General features: G+C 37.0%; 2 protein-coding genes across 3 annotated transcripts; both read right to left on the minus strand.

The window, feature by feature from the left end:
* Positions 1 to 263: 263 nt before the first annotated feature.
* On the minus strand, positions 264 to 6,928 carry LOC108672634 (palmitoyl-protein thioesterase 1). 2 transcript variants are annotated; one of them, XM_018160340.2, is made up of 7 exons: positions 6,797 to 6,928; positions 6,400 to 6,509; positions 5,029 to 5,156; positions 4,346 to 4,504; positions 2,964 to 3,069; positions 2,621 to 2,791; positions 264 to 408 (listed from the first exon to the last, which is right to left on the minus strand). In XM_018160340.2, exons 1-7 carry the CDS (start codon positions 6,891 to 6,893, stop codon positions 286 to 288), a joined length of 894 nt encoding a protein of 297 aa, XP_018015829.1. In that variant the 5' UTR covers positions 6,894 to 6,928; the 3' UTR covers positions 264 to 285. The 2 variants fall into 2 exon arrangements, with proteins under 2 accessions (XP_018015829.1, XP_018015830.1); XM_018160341.2 differs by having other exon boundaries at positions 6,400 to 6,521; positions 6,797 to 6,861.
* Positions 6,929 to 10,039: 3,111 nt separating this feature from the next.
* LOC108672623 (palmitoyl-protein thioesterase 1-like) lies at positions 10,040 to 16,196 on the minus strand. The gene is made up of 7 exons (XM_018160324.2): positions 16,022 to 16,196; positions 15,576 to 15,685; positions 13,229 to 13,310; positions 12,864 to 12,909; positions 12,325 to 12,370; positions 11,995 to 12,165; positions 10,040 to 11,551 (listed from the first exon to the last, which is right to left on the minus strand). Exons 1-7 carry the CDS (start codon positions 16,116 to 16,118, stop codon positions 11,429 to 11,431), a joined length of 675 nt encoding a protein of 224 aa, XP_018015813.1. The 5' UTR covers positions 16,119 to 16,196; the 3' UTR covers positions 10,040 to 11,428.
* Between the last annotated feature and the right edge of the window lie 5,887 nt (positions 16,197 to 22,083).

Below are 22,083 nucleotides of genomic sequence, written 5' to 3' on the forward strand. Positions count from 1 at the left end.
GAGAACAGATAATTAAAATATCTACTTGGATGAAGTGATGAAACATTGCTATTTGCTACTCCACCTTCTTGAAAGCAACTGAACAGCACTCGAGTCAGAAGAGTGCTCAACAATGAATACTACCAAATAAAAAAAATGTCTTAACTATAGAAGGAAGTCAAATAAGTGGCAAATAATTAATCTAGACAATCATGAATGTCTTAAATAGCCATATAAAACGATAGAATTAAGCCGGTAATTAAAGTAAAGTCTAATTTGTTAGGCAATGTATTTTCATAGGAAAAACTAGGTGAGGTAAGGAAGAATGTTTTCGATGAACCACTCGTCAGTGTAATGCATGTGGCCGCCGTCGCTTGTTAGGAAGTGCAGCTTGCCGGCCTCATCCAGCGCCTTCAGGCCCAGGCGATCCTGCATGGATGAGACTATAGTGATTCGGTGCACTGAAATGTTAAGTAGAATATGGGAGTAGGCATTCACTAATACACAATAAGAGCTTTATCAACACCAGTGGAACGCACAGGGTGCACGCTACCACTGTAGTGCAGTGGTAGCGGCACAGAGTTAGTCATGGTCCGGCATGTTAGAGTTCGAGTTAGTCATGGTCCGGGCAACTCAGTTCATTTCTGGGTATCGTTGGTGGGTATTGCTTTCGGCATGGTCTTGGGAACTTCAGTAAAGACGTGGTGAATATTTGCAGTATATTCTTTGCATATAAATGCATAGTTAATTTGCGTTGTAAGCAATCTACTAACAATACTTTTATACAATCATATGAGTTCTAATATTACAACGGAACATCCTTGGTGTTGATATTGGCACATAGTAAATTAGTAACTGATGAGGATATCAATTTATATGACCCAATATATGTTATTGGAAAACTTGAAAGTAAGTCTAGAAAATCACGATAAGCTGAAGAGTCTAGTTGCTGAAAAACACACATGCATACAATCCATACACACATCTTGTTGCCTCAGGGAATTGTGTTTTATGAACGTCTGCAAAATTCCAAGCCAATGGACGTTTTGCTTTGTCAACCGTCAAAACGTAGACATTATTGTTGTTCGTGTAATTTCGATTATGTCCATCAATCGGTCATGCATCACCCAGCTAATCCTGACAGTTGAAGATCTTGCTGCCGAGATTAACAGCGCTGGCCAGACGGACACTATATTACTTGACTTTTCCAAAGCGTTCGACAAAGTACCCCACCAGCGACTGCTGTCGAAGCTGGAATTTTATGGCATCCGAGGAAGGGCCAAGCAGTGGATCACCGGTTTCCTGTCTGGACGAACGCAGCAAGTGGTCGCGGAGGGGAAAAAGTCCAGTGTGGGGGTCGCGTACTCTCCGGCGTCCCACAAGGCTCGGTGCTCGGACCGACCTTGTTTCTTACATACATCAATGACGCCGGAGTAGGAATCAACGCCAGAGTCAGATTTTTTGCTGATGACACGCTCATTTATTCTCGCATACGATCACGACTTGACGCGCAACGACTACAAGAAGACCTACATAAGTTGGAAATGTGGGAACAAAAGTGGCAGATGGCCTTCAACGTTGACAAGTGCCACCTGCTGTCAGTCACCAGGAAGAGGAATAGAGTGCCCACTACCTACTCGCTCCATGGACAGGCGCTGGAACAAGTCCCCAGCGCCAAGTACCTCGGCATTGAAATATCAGAAACTCTGCACTGGGGGAAACACATCGAGGCAACTGCAGTCAGAGCCAACCGGTCCTGCGCGCTCGCCTGTCGAAGTCTTAAGGGATGCCCAACACAAGTCCATGTTCACTGCTATAAAAGCCTCGTACGACCGCTGCTAGAATATACATCACCGGCCTGGGATCCGCATCAGTAGCACTGAGAACCTCCCTTGAGATGGTACAACGCAGAGCGGCCCGCAGAATCCTGGGAGACTTTAGCCCCACATCCAGTGCCACTAAGATGGTAGCCAGACTTAAGCTGGAAGAGCTCCGTCTGAGGAGAACGGCAGACAAAGCATGCATGCTGTACAAAATGCTGCATCGCCTAGTCGATGTCCAACCTCCTTCAGGATTGTGTCAACCAGTCACACGCGCAACAAGGGGGCACCAACAGAAGCTGCAGGTTCCACGCAGCAGAACCGACGTCCACCTACACTCCTTCTTTCCGTCAGCCATCAGAATACGGAATTCCCTTAGTGCAGACGGCGTGGCAGCAACATCGCTACCTGCCTTCCAGTCAGCTATGCAAGGCTGGCTGAGGGCGTACCATAACTAAAACCTTTCTATCGCCTGTTTCTCTAATTTACTTATTTTTTTTTTCTTAGGACGTTACACGTTCTCCAATGCCCTCATGTGCGTGCGCGCAACCGTTGGTGGGGTTTTTCTTCAATTATGAAGTATCCACAGTATTATTATGAATATGAATAGCGAACCTGTTTTCAGAATACTTCTACGTATCAGTTGTTATAGTTTTTAAATCACTAGAATCAATCCTAATATTTACATTAAATTTCCGAATATTGATAGAAACATTAATAGAAGTGATGACATCTAATGGACTTAGATTACACATCTTATGAATTGATCAGGAATAATCCTGGACCCAAAAGAAAAAACTCAGAAAGTCCCAAGGGCAAACCTCGGTGTAGAGAACGGACTCCTGAAGCGTTTGTAGTTCAATGTCCTGACCAGGTTTGTAAAAACCAAACCACGAACTTTCTCGGGGAATGACGGTTATATCCTGCAGGAACAGCACCAGAATCAGGTTCTCCAGCGCCAACAGGTTCTGCTTGTAACTCTCGTTTATCGTCTGGAAAACATGGCATCAAGAATTACGATTATAAACAAAAACATTGACATACCTAATATTTTTGGGCTTTAGATTAGTGGTCACGCACAGGCTGCAAGGCTCAACAAATATAGCCTATAGAAAAATGGGCTAAGAATATAGTGGCCGTTCGATATGATTATAGACAGCTTACATTTTCCTGGTTGATGTCTGGTAAGAAGATGTTGCCCTGGCGGTAACCTGCCTCGTCCAAGGGGTCGTGCCAATACTGGGCCTGGATCACGTGATTCTGGAGCCCTCTGGTGAATGAAATGGAAAGTTATACTAATATTCGAATCAAGGCAGGATTTTTTAAAAGTATGTATATTTTATAATAGTTCAACTCATTCAGAATTCATTTTGCTTACTGTAAGTTAACTGGAGCAAATATATATGGTTATATTATTAATGCAAGAAAGCACAATTGAAGCAGGATAGGTACCACACTTTTGAGATGCAGCAAACAAAAGCATCACTCTGCGTAACATATATTCAGATCAAAATAAGGCTGCGAATATTCAGTTATTAAGTGAGCTTTCACACAACAGTATAAAATAACACAAATCATAGTTGTAATTAATAACAGCCAGTTTGTATCCTGATTCCTGCTACAATGTATCATTTAAAAACATCAATAAAAAATAATCCTCTCCACAATTCCGACAGCAAAGTTCAATTCCCACATAATGCTTTAGAATACTAATTGTATTGGTAAAGTACACAAGATCATTATAATGTTGATGCTAAAGAGTGAATTTTTTTCAGAGATGAAATTTTTGGTTACTTATGGTCACAAAGATGGATGACCAAACACATGTACATAACCAGAGTATCTTGAGTTACGCACAAAGCTTGTTGACCTTAGCAGGGCAGGGCATCACACCCAACAGACCTGGGTGCTGGCCATCTCACAGTCTCTAGGCTCTTCATGACTGGACAGCCCCAACATGTATGAGTGTGCATCATCAGCCCCCGCTCAACTGCAGTTCACAAATGAGGCCACACACAAACATAAAACACTGTAAGTGAATGAAAACATTGATGTGAATGCCTACATGCAAAGCATGTCTTTCTAATATAGGTACTTCAATCATAATCACTTATGGTAGAAAGGCATGGAAACAACAAAACCCTATATTTTGTAAAGCAATGTGACAAAATCATCAAATACCTATGTAACATTGAGGTTTATGCAAACTTTGTGTTGTGAACTTTGGCATGCACCAACAAAGCTGTCCATAACTCTAAAGTCTGTCCATACAGATAGTTTTGCAGTAAAAAAATAGTTTTACTGTATTATTTAATATTACCAATATGTTCAACAGCATATAGTATGTTTGTTACCTGGGGACTTCTTGTATTCATGAACACACCCATAATTAATTGAAATTTGGTAACAACAAGGACATGTTCCAGCACAAGCCACATTTTCATTACAACATGAAAAATCAGAAAGGGTGTCAACATTTGCTTTGCACAGGTTCCTGGTACATAAATCCCATGATTTATAGTATAAAAACTGAGTGGGTTAATTACGGGAGGTAAGCGCCCTGAGAGAGCACTAATCGTAGGTCTTCACAAAAAGGTTCAGTGAAGTTGTCACAAGTTGGGAAGCCAAAAACACCTTGATGTTGAGAGCCCAATGTTGCAAAATTGACCATAGGAGGACTGGGGCAACGTTGAGCCACAGCACGGCTGATAAATAGTGAGGCTTTCAATAGGAATAATAAAGTCAATAAATCAAATTAGTGGGACAAAAAAATGCAACGAACTGTTGTCCGAGATAATGGAAAATAAGATCTAGGTAATTCTATCCAGCATGAAACATTCTTGAATGCATGCTCAATGAACTCCTAAGTATTTTCCTTGAGGATGCTGTTCCTATTTTCAGGAACTGAGAAGATAAGCAGCATAAACTAATGCAACTTTTTAGATGTTTGAGCCTATCACTACCTACCTAAAGCTAAATTTAAAAGATCACTATGGCACACATATCTCTTGGAAATGACAACAACAGCACAATTTCTCAAATATACAAACAACAGCAATGAAATACCAGAGTTATGGCAGCATAATGAAATTAAATTTTTTAGACTAAAATCATAAATCAATGAAAATACAATACATTTTATCATTCAGAGAAAATTCTGTGCTGCCCTGGATTTAAATGCATGCAGATTGTAGCCCAACTCATATGCACACAAGATTTAGGTACTCACAGGAACTGCCCTCCCTGAGAGAAGCCTATGGCATGGTATCCACCAGAGAGCTCTGGGTCTGCTTGCAACTTCTCACAAACGAAAGCTACTTGATCATTAGCATTACCAAGGAAGGACGATTCTTCATCCTGCTCACAAAAAATTTCCCCATCTTTAGTTTTTTTAATATTAGTACCTACCTTGTGAATAATTCAATGAAGTAGGTACTATAATTGATATATGTTAAAATGACATCCATTTTGTTGTCATAATCCAATAAAGATCTTAGCAGCAAGCTGTCCTATCAAATATGATAAGTGCATTTGTTAGCTGTCATTTTTGGGGTTGCAAGATTGCTAGTATTAAGTTAGATATTTTAGTCAGACGAAATTGCTCTGTGAACTCAAAATTTTTGTGTCCAATGCATATTCATAGCTAGTATACTGCCAGTAGCTCTTCTTGCAATTACAAGTAAATTTTTGCTGATTATAAATAATGATATAAGATGGAAAAACAATTTTGCAATCCCAAAAATGATAACTTATGGAATCTCATATATATTTTTTCTTTCTTTCTGCAGGGGTTAGAGAATGGGAGCACTGCCCAATAAACTATAGAATGTGCCCTCCCACAACAGAAAATCTGGAATGCAATGCCCTGGAATTAAATAAAGCATAATTGGAAACCCAGCTCTCACCATTGATTAAATACTTGTTGGGTAGAGAAGTACTTGCAGCTTGTAAAAGAGTGCCTATTAGTCTAGCAGCAAAAGTACAGAAGAAGCTGTTGATGAAGCTGTTGCTGGTGATAGTGTGAAGCACTGAATCATGTCAACCCAAAACAGTTAGACCATTAGTTATTAGATGAGAAGCCAAAAAGTTCTATGACTGGCAAATTAAAGAGGTAACATTGAGAATAAATTATGTTGCGATTGGCATTGACTGCAAGACACATAGAAATAATAGCAACATTGAGTAGGAGGTAACTTTCAAACAATATTGAGGAAAAAATACATTGAATAAAGGTGAAAAAAGGATATTTAAAACAAAAGTTGAGTACAAGATATGTAAAACATACATTAGAGTACAAGATACATATAAACATACATTGAATACAAGATAAATAAAAATAAATATTGACTACAAGATAGGTAAAACATTGAAACAAGTTATGTTAAACATATGTTGAGTTCAAGATACATGAAATAAAGGTTAAGAATAAGATGCTACATGTAAAGCATCTTCATTTTAGCCACAGCATGGATAATTAATTATGAATTAATTAGATTTAATTTTGATATCAGAATACAAAATACAAATGAATCACTTTAGCCAGATGCCTAATAGCCCATGTGACAGGGAAGTCCCAGGGAGTAATTAAAATTGAACTTACTGCAATGATGCTGTTGCCTATCATGATGCTAACAACATAGGTTCCATTGTGCTGTTCTTGAATAAGGTTTTTGATACGGCCCATAGTTGAGGGATTGCAGCATGAGTCACCTATACATTATACTGTAATTAAAAAGTTATTGACAAAAGTATTGATCAAGAAGCAATCTATCATGTTTTCATTGACAGACATTAGAAAATTTTTAAATAATATCAAAAAATAAATGTAAGCATAAACTAAAAATTTTAGCCTTAGCATGATTTTATTTGAGTGTTTATATTCATACTATGAACTTGTTTGAAATAAATTCTTGACTGGAGATAATCAATTTTAATGAATATATAATTCTGTTAAGCTAACTACCTGTTTTATGAATCAACAATTGAGGGCAACTTACCCATTCCGTGCCATAGCACAACAGGCAGGTAGTCAGACTGTGCCACAGTAATTGAAGCAGTGCACAGTATTAAAACCACACATATCAAGGAAGTCATTACTTTAAAATATCAAGAAATATCATAAAAATATCTGCAAACAACAATGAAATTATGAAAGTGTATATCAATATCAGGAATCTTTACTAAAAACAAATTAAAATGTTGGACAAGGTGCAAGTAATTTTTTCCTGATGAAAATTTATAGGTCATTAGTAATTAGTACCCCATGGAGATTGTATATAAATATATATATATATATATATACATGTTCCTTTAAGCATGGTTCATTGAAGACCAGACTTAGTTTGATAGACTCCATGTCTCCATCCACCAACCCTCAAACTACAGGATTTGTCAGAACCTTGAGACTGTTTTTGGAATAATTTTTTGGAGCTTTAATTCTTATTCTTCTTCATATTTTTGCCATTTAGTAATCATTTCTTATAAAATTCTAATTTTTGATTAGGTAGTATCCTATTTTTTTTGCATTTTTCTCATGTCAATCCAAATTTCATCACTTAATGCATATTTTACTTGATGAATGATTGATACATCAAAAATTTTGTTTACAAATTAAAAATATCCATCTGTATGATTTTTGATTTACCAGTTAAAAAAAAATATTGTTCAAATATGAAAAAAATAATAAGTAAATTATCAATAAAGCTAAAAAATTTTAATTGAAAAAGTATAGTTTAAAAAAGCTGAAAATTACTCCATTTTCAATATGCAATTGAATAAAGGAGAAAATTCATAGTTTTTCACTTTTATTTGTATTACACTTAAATTTATATATATTTTTTAGATTTTTTACACTTTTCAGATGCATAATTTTTGTTATAATTGAAAGAAAAATTTTGTTGGGACATATATTCAACTAAAGGTTTCATTTTTGGAGATTCCTGCAAGATCAATTATCCCTACTTAATTATGAATTATGATTAAAACTGAAGAATCCAGCTGCTACTGCACAAGGACAAAGTGGCTGCAACTGCAAGATTCCAAATTTATAAAAAATTCATCATTTTAGAGCCACAAGATTTTATTTATAAGTACGAAAATTCAAAACTATTACCTAGGGACCAAAGAGAGGTAATTTAAAAAAATCCTTAAAATATAGGAATAGGCTTAATTGAAATAAAGAAACGCAAACGGCAAACAGATGGAATAACAGTTATAACACCCTTATATTTTGACTTAAGGCCTATCTAATTATCCAACCAATGAAGCTATTAATGATCAAACTTCTACACAAAAAGCACTGAGTACGTAATTTTAGAAAATTGTTTATTTACGTACATGATTCCTTCACCCGCTCACCTCAGCTCAAACAGCCTGAAACAGGTAGGTATCCTGCTCAACCTCTAAGGCAACTCCAAACAACTTCGAATTTGATGGTTACTATGACAACTATACAAAACGGTCACTTGAAACCTGACGTAAAGAAAAGACTTACTTTCAGTATGAGGTATTTATGATTTATCGGAAATATTGTCTTTAATTTGTATTTGTAGGCGCAAAATTCAAATGAAAATAGTGAAATAGTCAAATCATAGCCTGTCTACCAGTTATTGTGCAAAATCCGCGTGAACTAGTTCACAAAATACATTATTCGCACTCATATAGAAAGAAATTAAGTTATAATTAGCAGGAATTTTAATGCATCAGCAGAAATCTCATATCACTAAAATGTTCTTTGAAATATTAGATTGCTCCCTATACTGATTTGGCAGGTAGAAAGTCACGAATGAAGTCGAGATGTATATACCTATCATGACCTAAAGATCACGACTAGGTTCTACTGAATACACGTGCAAAGTTTCATCGGGATACGTTCATTAGTTTGGGAGACATTTTAGGTTCGCCGTTGTATGTGTCAAAGCTTGGAGACAGGTATCTCAACATCCGAGAAATCTCTTTCAAATCTCCGAAAAGCATTTCCAGAGAAAAATCTAGGAATTCACAGCAACGAAGTCCTGAGTTCAGAACAAACGTGTCTTAATAATTGTTGTTCCTTGAGTACATCTGCCCATTAAGAGACAATACTGTCAAGGACTGATGTCCTCGTGTCCAAATTCAGTGCCTCACAGCTGAAAAACTGATGAAAACATCACAAGCCCTAATCGCAATATCTGGCGTAAACACGTACGAACGTGTGGTGGTTCCCAGGATGCAACGGACGCCAACAGCTGGCAACAATTCACCCGGCAACTCCCACGACACTCGAATGATTTTTAAGCAAATTCTAATGCTGCATATTACATGAAGTTCATTTTTAAAATAAAATTTTGTAGATGCGCAGCACCAAAATACGCCGGATTCCTTACTGCAGCCGGCAAGTATGGGAGGGAAAATGCGGAGCATTACGGGCCAGCTTGCGTCTGAGAGGGTAACAGAGTTTGCTAAAGTCTGGGAGGATAAAAGATTTAGCTGGAATTCTGGAGGATAACTAAATCTGCTGGAGTCTGGAAGGGTAACTGAGTCAGCTGAAATCTGGGAGTGTAAGTGAGTCGAGGAAGGTTTACTGAACACTGGAGTCTGAGAGAGTTTACTGACTGCTGGAGTCTGCGAGGGTTTACTGACAGCTGGAGTCTGTAGAGTTTACTGCCTCACGAGAAGAGTCATACCCCGGCAGAATTCACAAGAAGAGGGCGGGGTATGTGGACGTAAATGCAAAGTAGACGACGCCAAGTAAAAGGGCTTACAACAAATGGAAGAGCTTTCATATTTAAAATAAATATTTATGGGTTACAAGATGGACGCATCGAAATTATGTGCTTTTCTTTGAAAGGACACTTTTGTTATTCATGTATAAATTTCGGTAAATTTCAAGTAAAATATTGTTTTAAAAATTTCGTGAGAAAATGTTTGACCTTTCTCATAGGCCAAATAAACATTTTTACGTTTGCAATGCGTAACAAAATATATATTTTCATCCTACAATTGATTAGGGTTACGAGTATTTTTGAGCCATAAAACGAAGCTGAATTTTCTAAAATAACGTAATTAATCTCGTGACATAATTTCCCCAAATAGCTAAAGAAGTAATACGTAACATTTCTATACTGAGCGTTGCAGTCTCCTAATCACCATTGCAGACTGCAGGGGTGACTGCCAAAGGCTGCGTTGGCTTCGAGATTCACAGATATTTTTCCTCCAGCCTGCACGTAGCGGCAGGTGATAAGGTTAGGAAAACTTACTAAACAACTTACTCGTATATAACCATTGAAAAAGTAAAAATCGTGGAGGGACAAGCGATAGCTTTAAATACTGAATCCAATAATAGAGAAACTTTATATAGTTTTATATATTATACGTATAGTCATTTGTTAAACATAAACGATAAAATTTACCCTCAGTTGTCTCAAGAACAACATTTTAAGTATCGTAAAATTAAATACTAATTATTTAAAATAGTAACTTGGAGATACAATATCAATCATAGACTGCATAAGTAAAAAAAATATTTGAGATGCTTAAAATGCCTCGCATTGCAACACAACAGCGACAGCACAGGAGTGAAGGAAATTAATTATTAATGCTCCGAGACGTCAAGAACTAGAAGGAACACTGAGAAAGGTTACATGGTACATGATACATTATTATTGCATGGTTATTGAATGTGTAGAATGAATGTATCTCATGAAGTTACGCTAGCTAATAATTTTCGACAAATAATGCAGAATTTTTGGACCAACTGGAATATAGTTCTGCATCCACGTGGAATTATTTGACATCATTGCGTTCGTTGTCATGAATCCTTAGCAATTGCAATCAAAAGTTCTTTTTGAAAATTATTCATCAATTTGCAATTAGAAGTTACACAAACAAAATTTAGTTTTATATAAACGAATACTTTTCCACAACTACTTTTATGATTGCTATGACCTGTGATCTCGACAAATTCCTCCCTGTATACAATAAGAGAACTTATGACTGTTTATTTAGTCTCCGACTCTCAGTTGTCTCTTCTCATGAGGAATGAACAACAAATTATTGCCTTTCAACAAGGTACTCAGCAGTTGACCACTTGACAGCCCTGCTACAGAACACTACTGCGCAATAAGTGCATAGCTCAAGAAAGTTCACAATTCTATGAAAAAAAAATTTAGTGAATTTAAAAGCTTCATTATAAAATTATAATTGGCGTGAAATCGTACACATAGCCACTACATAATATAAAAAATCCCCAACATGTTGACCACTGCCACAATGAGGTACAGAAACGATAGTAAATAGTTTACAATTGGTGATCAGCTCCATAGTAGATAGTAATGTTTAGCTACATTTCAACAGTCACTGAAACTGCACATTCTCACAATCTTCTGGTCAATTCAACAATGCTTCATTACTATTCAATATTTTGCACAATAATATTGTATATAAATGGGGTTCTTCAAACGTGACCTCTTTTCATCGTTTCATCGAAGCATTAACAGAAACCGTAATACAAAGCATGAAATGCGTAGCAAATGTTTTCCTTATGAAGTAAATCAGTTTGGAAATCCATTACCTATTCCGAGTTTAAATCAATTTAGCCTTGGGCGCATTTTACCAGATTATGTAACTTTTTCCTACAGTGGAAGAATGGTCTAAGTGAGGAATGGAAGGATGGTCTCGATGAACCATTCGTCCGTGAACTGCATGTGAGCGCCATCGCATGTTAGGAAGTGCAGCTTGCCGGCCTCATCCAGCGCCTTCAGGCCCAGGCGATCCTGCATGGATGAGACTCGAGTGATTCGGTGCATTTAAATCAGTACCGAAATAGGGGTATATATTTGGAGATATGTTGATTATAAAAATACAACAACACCTGAGAAATGAATATTGAAGGTTCCAAAAATAAAAACATCCCTAGAATACTGATAGTGACAAATCGAAGAACAATTGTAAAAAGTCTCAGAAATTCAAGAGTGATAGTCTTACATCATGTAAGACTATCACTCTTGAATTTCTAAGACTATCACTCTTGAATTTCTGAGATAGGATATGTACATAATTGACTGAAAGTGTAAAGTTCCTGGCCTTTCCAAGCTTTCAGGTCCTGCTTTCCAATATTCTATGTGTACTGGTTAATTTAATATCCCTCTAGAATTCCACACTGCTTACATGCCCCATAAAGTAACTCAAAAGATACCGTACCTATACAAGTGCAAACCTCGGTATAGAGAACGGACTCCTGAAGCGTTTGTAGTTCAATGTCCTGACCAGGTTTGTAAAAACCAAACCACGAACTTTCTCGGGGAATGACGGTTATATCCTGCAGGAACAGCACCAGAATCAGGTTCTCCAGCGCCAACAGGTTCTGCTTGTAACTCTCGTTTATCGTCTGGAAAACATGGCATCAAGAATTACGATTATAAACAAAAACATTGACATACCTAATATTTTTGGGCTTTAGATTAGTGGTCACGCACAGGCTGCAAGGCTCAACAAATATAGCCTATAGAAAAATGGGCTAAGAATATAGTGGCCGTTCGATNGTTGCAAAATTGACCATAGGAGGACTGGGGCAACGCTGAGCCACAGCACGGCTTGTAAATATTAAGGCATAGAAATAAGAATGATAAATCAATCTATCAAATGAAAGAGATAAATAATAAGCTTAATAATAAGATAAATTTTGCATATGATACTTGAAATCCAATGTATATTGGCTTGGAGTGGCCTACATTTTCATATTATCATGTTCAGTGCACTTCATGCAGCAATTTTACAGGATTTTCCTTCACTTTGCAACATATTGAGAAGATTTTCAGATGTATATATGCTGGCTGGTGAGAATTTCTCTGGATTCAAAAACTAAAGTTGAATGGAATATCATAATGCAGCAAAAAATATCTGAGCTATGAGAAATTGACCATTGATAAAATTAATAAACAAGTATTATTGCTGGTATGTAAAAATTTTTTCTTTGGTATTTAAAATACATCAAAATGAAAAAAAAACATGTCTGCAAACAAATCAATAAATGCACATGAAAGTTCTAGATTGGACATTAATTTAATGCAACACTGAAGTACTCACAGGAACTGCCCTCCTTGGGAGAAGCCTATGGCATGGTATCCATTAAGGGGACGGTCTAACCTAAATTGGAGATAGCCTATAACTCCTAAAGTTATTATCCGATCATCATGAAACTTCACATTCAAACGTAAAATGTAAAAATAAAAACATTTTACTTCTATGAATTTTTCGAAAAAATTGATAGAAAACAACATTTCTTAAAGGGCCTAAAAACTGCCCTTCTTTGGGAAGCTGTCACGAAATCATTTTTTGACGCACAGGGATGATTCTGGTACCGTTGAATGCGTTGAAAAGTGAGCTTTAAGATGAGCCCAAAAAGTGGAAAACGCCTAAATTGAAAATTTTAGGTTAGACGGTCCCCTTAACAAGCTCTGGGTCTGCTTGCAGCTTATCACAAACTTCTGCTACTTGATCATTGGCATTGCCAAGGAAAGCCTGTTCTGCATCCTGCTCACATTAAGAAATTCTCTTTTATTCTTAATACAAATCAAGTCAGATGGCAATTCATACAATATGATTATCTTAACTTGGCTGATGAAAAAGCAAAGTAAATATTCAAAGAATCAATTTAATTTGATAATGTTAACAATGATACAAGCATTCTTCAGTTATAACTAATAAGGGATTTACAGAAGAAGAAGAACCCTAAGCTACTCTACCTCTATGTGTCAACACACATAAATGCCAGATTTTAAATGATGCACAACCCTGCTTATTAGGTTTGGCCCAGAATTTTGCAAAAAAATTATTAATGGAATATTGAATCAAAAGGCATTTCACTAATACTTACACAAAACAAATGACTACACCATGTCTGAAGCCCTTACACTAAATAGTGCTACAGGCCTCCATCTAGTAATTTGAACCATATGTTTGATTTCTACTATCCTACTAATTTCTATTATAAACATTCATAGCCTACCTAGTAATCTACATTTCTTAAGGAATAACAGAAACAAAAATGAAAATTTTCATTACATAAAACTTTATGCCTTAACCTTAATTGAATAGCTGAATTAACTTGGTCACCATACTTCTATATCCTTAGTATCCTTCTATACCATACTTCTATATCAACATGAATAATTTATATTTTAATATTGAATGAGAATTTACATAATGTTGAATTGAGAAGAATCTCTTGAAAATTTTCTAACATTTCCTAGCATTTTCCTAACATTTCCAAATACTCCACAGCCTGTAGGAGTAGAAAAGCCCGATTCTAGTTAGAAGCTCTTCAAATTAAATGTACAATTGTCTATGAATGAGTATGGCATGTCAAAAAAGGCAGAACAGATGACCTGTTCTAGCTGTAAAGGACCTATATGTGATGACAAGACTGCTTGCCATCTGATTGTGAATCTTTGCCACTATTGTTCTTAACCAATTTCCCCCAGCATATCAACCTTTGTTAGCTAGTTGAGGTTACTGTTCTGTAAAAAAATCAAAGAGCAGAATGAATTCTTTAAAGACTAATGTGGGCTGGATGATAATTATATTAATGAAATTTATTAACATTTCCCATCAACTTTCAGCTCCATTATCATTGCAATCATTAATTTCTGGAGAAACAAAGAACATTTTAATACAGTAGCAATCCCTTGATTAACGCGGTTAATAAATCCCCGAGTTTTACCGTGTTAAGCAAAACCGCGCTAATCAAACTTAAGAATATATGGGAATAATTATAATGAATCCTCAAAAATAGCAAAGGAAAGGAAAATTATGTAGTTTGATAAAAGTGAGCAGTAGATATGGCAGCGATCTTGACCAGTTGAAGGCTAACGAGTAACTAGCCCTTTACGCACTGAATTATGTTTCGAAAGTGAAAAAACAATCTGAATTACTTTTCAGATCACGCGCAGTCTTTGTGTTAAACTGGCAGTAGCGACGCGCCTACTCCATCGAACGTCGTTCGAACGAGTTCACAACATGTGACGCTACCATCACACTCGCGGCTAGACTCCAAACATATAATTACTCTCGGTAGAAGCTTTTATTTTCTGTGTGACGAATTCGTCACACCATGGCTTAAAGGGCTAGAGCACCGGCATGGCGCACTTACCGGCGAACGTTGCCGAACTCGATCATTAGAGTTATGAACGAGACATGGCGCGGTTAAACCGACTCTTTAGTCAGCACGAGTGCCTACGGAACGGGACCTTATTTAAAGAATTATTGGCTGAAATTCATAAAGTAACAACATTTGAAGAATTTTTCCAAAAGTCGTAACATAAGTAACAACATAAGATCTAATAAGCAAAAAGTAACACTTTTGTTACGAATGTAACACCTCTGGCTAGAGGCGGGAAAATGATGCGTTGTGAAAAAAAAGTCGCACTAATCGAAACTGGCACCGCGTAGATTAAGGGTAGGTCGCAAATTTTTTTTCCGCGTTAATCAAAACCGCGGTATTCAAAACCGTGCTAATCAAGGGATTGCTGTAGTTCAATATGAACCTCTTATACTCCCAAGATAAATTTTTTAGAATAAATAGTAAGCTAATTAAGATATTCAGTATATCAGTGCTCTAAATTGTATGTCAGATGTCAAGAAAAATAATATTATTGATATCGGAACAAAAATTATTGGTCTAGGCCATGAACCCTTGTAGTCTCATAGCTTGACTTCTGCCTGGAGAGCTGTAAGGCAAACACAATTTGGGTTCTATCACAATAAATGGCTTGATGAAGTGACCAACATTCAACTTACAGAAATAATGCTGTCACCTATCATGATGCTATAAACATAGGTGCCATTGTGTTGTTGTTGAATAAGGTTTTTGACATGGCCCATGCTGAAAGGATAGCAGCATGTATCACCTGGAAAAGTGAAAGACATTAAAAAAGTTATTAAATAATGCAGTAGGTAATCAAGAAGTGATTTATTTAATTTTTCTTGACATGCTTTGAAAATATAATGCCAATATCAAACAACAAAAAATTCATCTGCAGCCAAGTCTTTTCTCATAAAACTTTTTTTAAATTTACTTTATTGGATTTTTGATTTTTTATCATCAATATCCATGTATTTTATGGATTTTTTATTGATACCGGTACTGTTCACAAGCTTGACTGAAGATAATTAACTGAAATGAAAAATTGCTATTTAATACCATCTACTCAAGTGCCATTAACTCATATGAGCCATCAACTTACCCATTCCATGCCACAGCACAACCGGCAGGAAGTCAGACTGTGCTTTGATAATTGAAGCAACCCATAGTATCAAGGTCACAGGTATCCAGAAAATCATTATGAATGGATGTAAATAAATTTCCCAATAATAACTGAAATTGGAGAAACTAGTTGAATCAATTTATAAAAATCATATCTTCAACACATTTCATGTAGACATAAGAATGAGGTCACATCCTCCTAAAAGGAATAAGACAAGTTTCATACTGCATAAATAAGTCACAAGGATTTAAAACTGAAGTCACAAGCCATTTTCACTTCAATTTTTTATTATACATAATTTTGTTTAATTTGTTCTCCCTTACATGCACTGCAAAATTTTAACCACTAAATTAGTTTCTGGCTTCATGCCAGCTTATAGAGCCAGGAAGACCTTCATTTAAGGTAGCCTCTTTTCAAGTTTTTCATCCCTCCTGACCTTGAAACGGCACCTATAAAGAATTGCTGGTTAACAGGTAACCTTGATTCTCTTTTTGAAGAGAATTGAAGGCCCTAATCAATTTGTAGCCAAATACCATCCAGATAAGAAAATTTAAGAAAACAAATTTACCATCTCTGCTTTGCTACTATAGGCTAAGCAGAGATGGTAAAGCATTATCATACAAAATTGTTTTGTATGATAATGATTATCATACAAAACTACCAGCATTGTCATACAAATTTTTTTTCAAATCTTCAGTAGATGAGGAAATTAAAAATGAACCGATTCTAAAAATCTCTGGTTTGTCACCCAGACTGTAAAGCGAAGCACAACATAGGTCGAGGACGCCGATTTCCTGCACCAAAGACGCCGAGGTGGATGCCACTGGACGCCAGTCGCCAATTATGCTTTCCATGAATCGCGATTTACAATCAATATGGCCGATAAGCCATATTAATCTACACGCTACGATCGGAACTACGTGTCGTAGCGTCGTAGCGCGTAATTACGATGGCTGTGAGAGCTACATTTGAGCACCAAAGTATAGCCACCATATTGAGCACCATAGCCACCTGAAATACGCACTGTAGCGCACAGTTCTGATGGCTGTGAGAGTGTATAGTTGAGCACCCAAACATACGCGCTATAGCGCGCAGTTCTGATGGCTGTGAGAGTGTATACCGTAGTTGAGCACCCAAACATACGCGCTGTAGGGCGCAGTTTGGATGATTGTGAGAGCACAAATTTGGGCAACCAAGCATACGCGCTCTGAGCTACCTAAACTACATGCTGTAGCGTGCAATTCTGATGGTTCTGAGTGCGTATATTCGAGCGCTTACGTTGAGAGAGCCTCACGGCACTGACGATGGATAACAAAGCAGCTTGTGATAAATCATTTTAAATAAACAGACTACATCATTAGTCTAGCCACCTGAACTCCGCGCCATAACACATAGGTACCAAATCCAAACCTAGGTCACCTATCCCAACCCAGTGCAACCCAAACCAAGCTAACCCAATTCATCCCAACCGAATTCAACTCAACCTAATCTAACTGAACCCAACCCAATGCAACCAAACACAACCCAACCTTAGTTTCCTTAGTATTTGTTCGGAACGTAGCAGTCCCAGGCCACGATTGATCGCTACCTCTGATTATTGCGCGTCCGCCCTCATTTGGGCCACCTGATGCACGATGCTGTTGCTTGCTTCTCATCGTCGGTAGTGGTGCAGGGGAGGTCGATCAGGGATTGTGCCCAGGAACACGTCCAGTTGTCTCTTGAAGGTCTCCAGGCTGAACTCCCCTTCACTTAGATTAGTCTAATTTAGATTAGCGCTAATTTAAATTAGGCCTTAGCCCTAATTTAGATTAGCCCTAATCTGGCCCGGGACCTGAATAAGTTGGATATTCTTCGATACTACTGCAATCTGATGTAACCTAATGCAATCTAATACCTTCTAATTAAATCTCATGCAATCTAATGTAACCTAATGCAATGTAATGTAACCTAATGCAATGTAATGCAATCTAATGGAACCTAATGAAATTCAACTGAACCCAATGCAACCAAACCCAATTCAACCCAACCCAACCCAAACCAATTCAATCAAACCCAACCCAATGCAATCCTAACCAATTCAACCCAACCCAATTGATACCAATTCAACCCAAGCCAATTCAACCCAACCCAATTGATACCAATTCAAATCAACCCAATAATCATTACCAATGCAACCCAGCCCAATTCATCCTAACCAAATTCAATTCAACCCAATCTAATCAAGCCCAACCCAATTCAATCCAACCAAATTCAACCCCCACCTAACTCAATTTAACCAAAATTCAACTAAACTCAACCCATTCAAACTATATTCAACTAAAACCTATCCAACTCATTCCAATTTGATTCAATCTAATTCAACCACACCCAACTCAATTCAACCCAACCCAATTCAATCCAACATAATTTAATTTAACCTAATTCAATTCAACCCAAATCAAGTCATTCCAGCCCAATTCATGCCAACCTAATTCATTAAAATTGAATAGATTGAATTAGAAAGTATTAGAATGCATCAAGTTTTTATTTGAATGCACTAGATTTCATTATAATGCTAGAATGCATTAAATTGAACTAGGTTACAAGGTTAGGCATAAGATTTCATTAGGTTACATTAGATTACATTACATTGCATTAGGTTACGGTACAATAGATTGAATTAGGATATAATAGATTGCATTAGGTTACATTAGATTGCATGAGACTGAATTAGAAGGTATTAGAGTGCATTAGGCTACATTAGATTGCTATAGATTGATTTAGGTTACATTAGAACGCAATAGATCGCGCTAGAACGAAATAGATTGCATTAGAACGAGATAGATCGCGTTACATCTCGTTAGAATGCAATAGATCGCGTTGGACTGCAATAGATCGCGTTGGACTGCAATAGATCGCGTTGGACTGCAATAGATCACGTTAGACTGCAATAGATCGCGTTAGACTGCAATAGATCGCGTTAGACTGCAATAGATCGCGTTAGACTGCAATAGATCGCATTAGAATGCAATAGATCGCGTTAGAATGCAATACATCGCGTTACATCGCGTTAGAACGCAATAGATCGCGTTAGAATGCAATAGATCGCGTTAGAACGCAACAGATCGCGTTAGAATGCAATAGATCGCGCTAGAATGTAATAGATAGCATTACATCGCGTTAGAACGCAATAGATCGCATTAGAACGCAATAGATAGCGTTAGAACGCAATAGATCGCGTTATATTGCGTTAGAACGCAAAAGATAGCGTTAAATCGCGTTAGAATGCAACAGATCACGTTTGAACACAACAGATCGCGTTAGAATGCAATAGATAGTGATAGCAATAGAATGCAGTAGATTGCCTTAGAATGCAATAGATAGCATTAGAACTCATAAGATTGCATTAGAACGTATTGAGGCATCATTTGCTTTCAACAAATTCTGGAAATGGCAATGAGTTTTTTCAGCAGTAGTATTGGGCGCACCAGACGTATGCACATTATAATCGAGTGACAGATACAAGCAATCAAACAAGCTGAAGATGCGCGTGGTGATGGCAGGGCTGATCAAGAGATCCATAGTTAATGATCTGTCATCATGGGTCATGGATGCCTGAGCCATAGTTTATGATTGGCCATGGATGCCAGTTTAAGATCCAGGTGGCTGATAGAGAGCTTGAAATGATGCCAATATCTCAAGCTGAAAGGCCCTACTTTATGGCCTGGTTTGTCACTATGCAGTCTGGCCTCTAGGTCCAGGTTTTAGTCAGTACCGTCAACCGGGGCTACTCGGGATGGTTTTTAGCGCTTTTTGTTAATAACTTCTTACCATGAAACATTTCATAAACAAGTTTAGGCTCATTTTATAGCTCTTTGCGAGGGCTATCAAATGGCATCTTTAAAAAAATTCCATATGCTATTTGTAAGCTGCCAGAAGGAAAAAAAAGTGGGTATTATTGCAGATTAACTACATCCAAAAAAAAGGGTGTTTTTTTTTAATTATATGTTTTTTGGGGTGTAGATTACGAATCTGAAATCCATTTTTGGCGGTCGGCATCGGAAAACCGATTTTTTTCGCGACTTACTAACATGGGGGTTACGTAACTTACATATTGCAAAAAATCGGTTTTCCGATGCCGACCGCCAAAAATGGATTTCAGATTCGTAATCTACACCCCAAAAAACATATAATTAAAAAAAAACACCCTTTTTTTTGGATGTAGTTAATCTGCAATAATACCAAAAAGTGTCCCGAGTAGCCCCGTCGAACGGGGCTACTCGGGACACATGCAATAAAACTTCATTTTAAAATATTTGAAGCATGCAGAGTGTTCTCATCCATTACTAACAGTACTCTGAAGTCCTCCTCTTTCATTGTAGATGATGTAGAGGTAGAAGTAGATGAGGTAGGATGTAGAGGTAGAAGATGATGTAGGTTGTCCCGAGTAGCCCCGCCATGCAGAAATGGCTGCCATTTTTTTGGGGATTGAGGTATGTAAATTCTGCAAATGAAGTTTTTAAGCCAACACCTGGAGGCTGGCCCTGGCTGGGTGCAACTTTTATGTAAGTAAAATTTTTTAATATGGCAAATATTTTTTTTACTACAGACCTTAGCAGAAGTAACTTTTCAAAATAGTGTTTTTCACCATTTTTTTCAGGAATTTTTCAAAGCTAGTAAATGTAGTATTTTTTGACTTCCTTTATACTACATAGATAGGAAAAATGTTGATGTTTATGCCACTATATTTAGTTTTGCAATATTAAAATTAGTTTTGCTACTAAAACAGATTTACGCCGTGTCTGAGGACTGTCCCAAGTTACCCCACAAGTCCCAAGTAGCCCCGGTTGATGGTACCTGCTTAGGCTGCTTAGTGCTTAACCTAAACTGGTAAAGCATTGTAAGTTCATTCAATTTCAAACTTCAAAGTATAAAAAAACACTAAAATGTGAACATGAAATATAAATTCAAGTATGCATCTGGAAGTGAGTGATGCAAAAAAAAAAAAAATGCTTGCCAGCATGCAACTTTGCAACTGACTGGATTTCTGGCAAGACAAACAAGGTTTTTGTTTTATCTATTTTTGTCCAACATTTTTACTTTAACTCAACAGTTCAACTGGTAGCCTATTTTATTTTCGAAATTTGCACAACAGACAACACATTAGCCTTGGGCAAAGTTGCAAAAACAACAATAATTTTAGATTTCAATTGCTTAATCATAGCTTCTGCACAACTTGCCGCTAGATGATGAACATGAACCTGTGAAAGGACAAAAAATCTACCTCAAAGTAAAACAGAATACAGAAATACAATATAACGGAAAGTAAAACAGAATACGGAGATGCAGATCTACCGGAAATTAAAACAGAATTTTTTTTATAGTTGGTTTTGGAGGCTTCCAGTGCTTGTGCACTGCCCAGCCTGGTCTCTGTCACTCTTTTGATGAAAGACTATGCACCGTGCAAAGGGGCTCAATGGCCCAAGTACCTTATATGCAGCATGCACCCAACATCCAGACAATTGAATTGGTCATGTAGCAAGGTTTGTAAAACAGAATGCTGAGAAGCAGTGCATAAAAACAAACATCATTGCTGTTGCTATGACAACAAAACGAAACGGTCACTTCAGAGTTAATGAAAATAAACATTTTCTTTACGAGGGAAAAGTATTTTAACAAATAATGAAAAAACATCAATTAACTTGCATTTTACGTTTTCAGAATAATTCAAATTTTAATCATGTTTGACTACAAACTACTGTGATTTCCAGAGTAAAAAAACGTACGAGTAAAAATTTGTCTATCTGAATTAAATTTGCTAAAATGTAAACAATCGCATAATAATAAGCTAATCAGAATAAATTGTGAAAGATTATAATTGCGGGTTTCACCGATTTTTACCGTGGTGCGGAGCAACTAACCAAGAAGTCGAAAGATTACTCGCATGTACGAGCAAAAGTCGATAGTCTGACGCTTTCTCACCACCAAACCACTTGATCAATTACTTAGGTGAAGCAATTATACATTATAATAAAACAATGACAATCATTTAAAGCACATAA

The sequence above is a fragment of the Hyalella azteca genome, unplaced genomic scaffold (assembly GCF_000764305.2).
Source record: "Hyalella azteca isolate HAZT.00-mixed unplaced genomic scaffold, Hazt_2.0.2 contig7025, whole genome shotgun sequence".
In the NCBI taxonomy this organism is placed as follows: domain Eukaryota; kingdom Metazoa; phylum Arthropoda; class Malacostraca; order Amphipoda; family Hyalellidae; genus Hyalella; species Hyalella azteca.

Excerpts from the sequence above, each read along its gene's own strand:
- LOC108672634 (XM_018160340.2), bottom strand. The coding sequence starts at position 6,893 with ATGACTTCCTTGATATGTGTGGTTTTAATACTGTGCACTGCTTCAATT. Across the intron at positions 5,157-6,399 it reads TAGGCAACAGCATCATTGCA|GATGAAGAATCGTCCTTCCT; the intron begins GTAAGTTCAATT and ends TTTTGTGAGCAG. Across the intron at positions 3,070-4,345 it reads TCTCAGGGCGCTTACCTCCC|AGGGCTCCAGAATCACGTGA; the intron begins GTAATTAACCCA and ends TTCATTCACCAG.
- LOC108672623 (XM_018160324.2), bottom strand. The coding sequence starts at position 16,118 with ATGATTTTCTGGATACCTGTGACCTTGATACTATGGGTTGCTTCAATT. Across the intron at positions 13,311-15,575 it reads TAGGTGACAGCATTATTTCT|GATGCAGAACAGGCTTTCCT; the intron begins GTAAGTTGAATG and ends TAATGTGAGCAG. Across the intron at positions 11,552-11,994 it reads AGTCCGTTCTCTATACCGAG|GATCGCCTGGGCCTGAAGGC; the intron begins GTTTGCACTTGT and ends TCATCCATGCAG.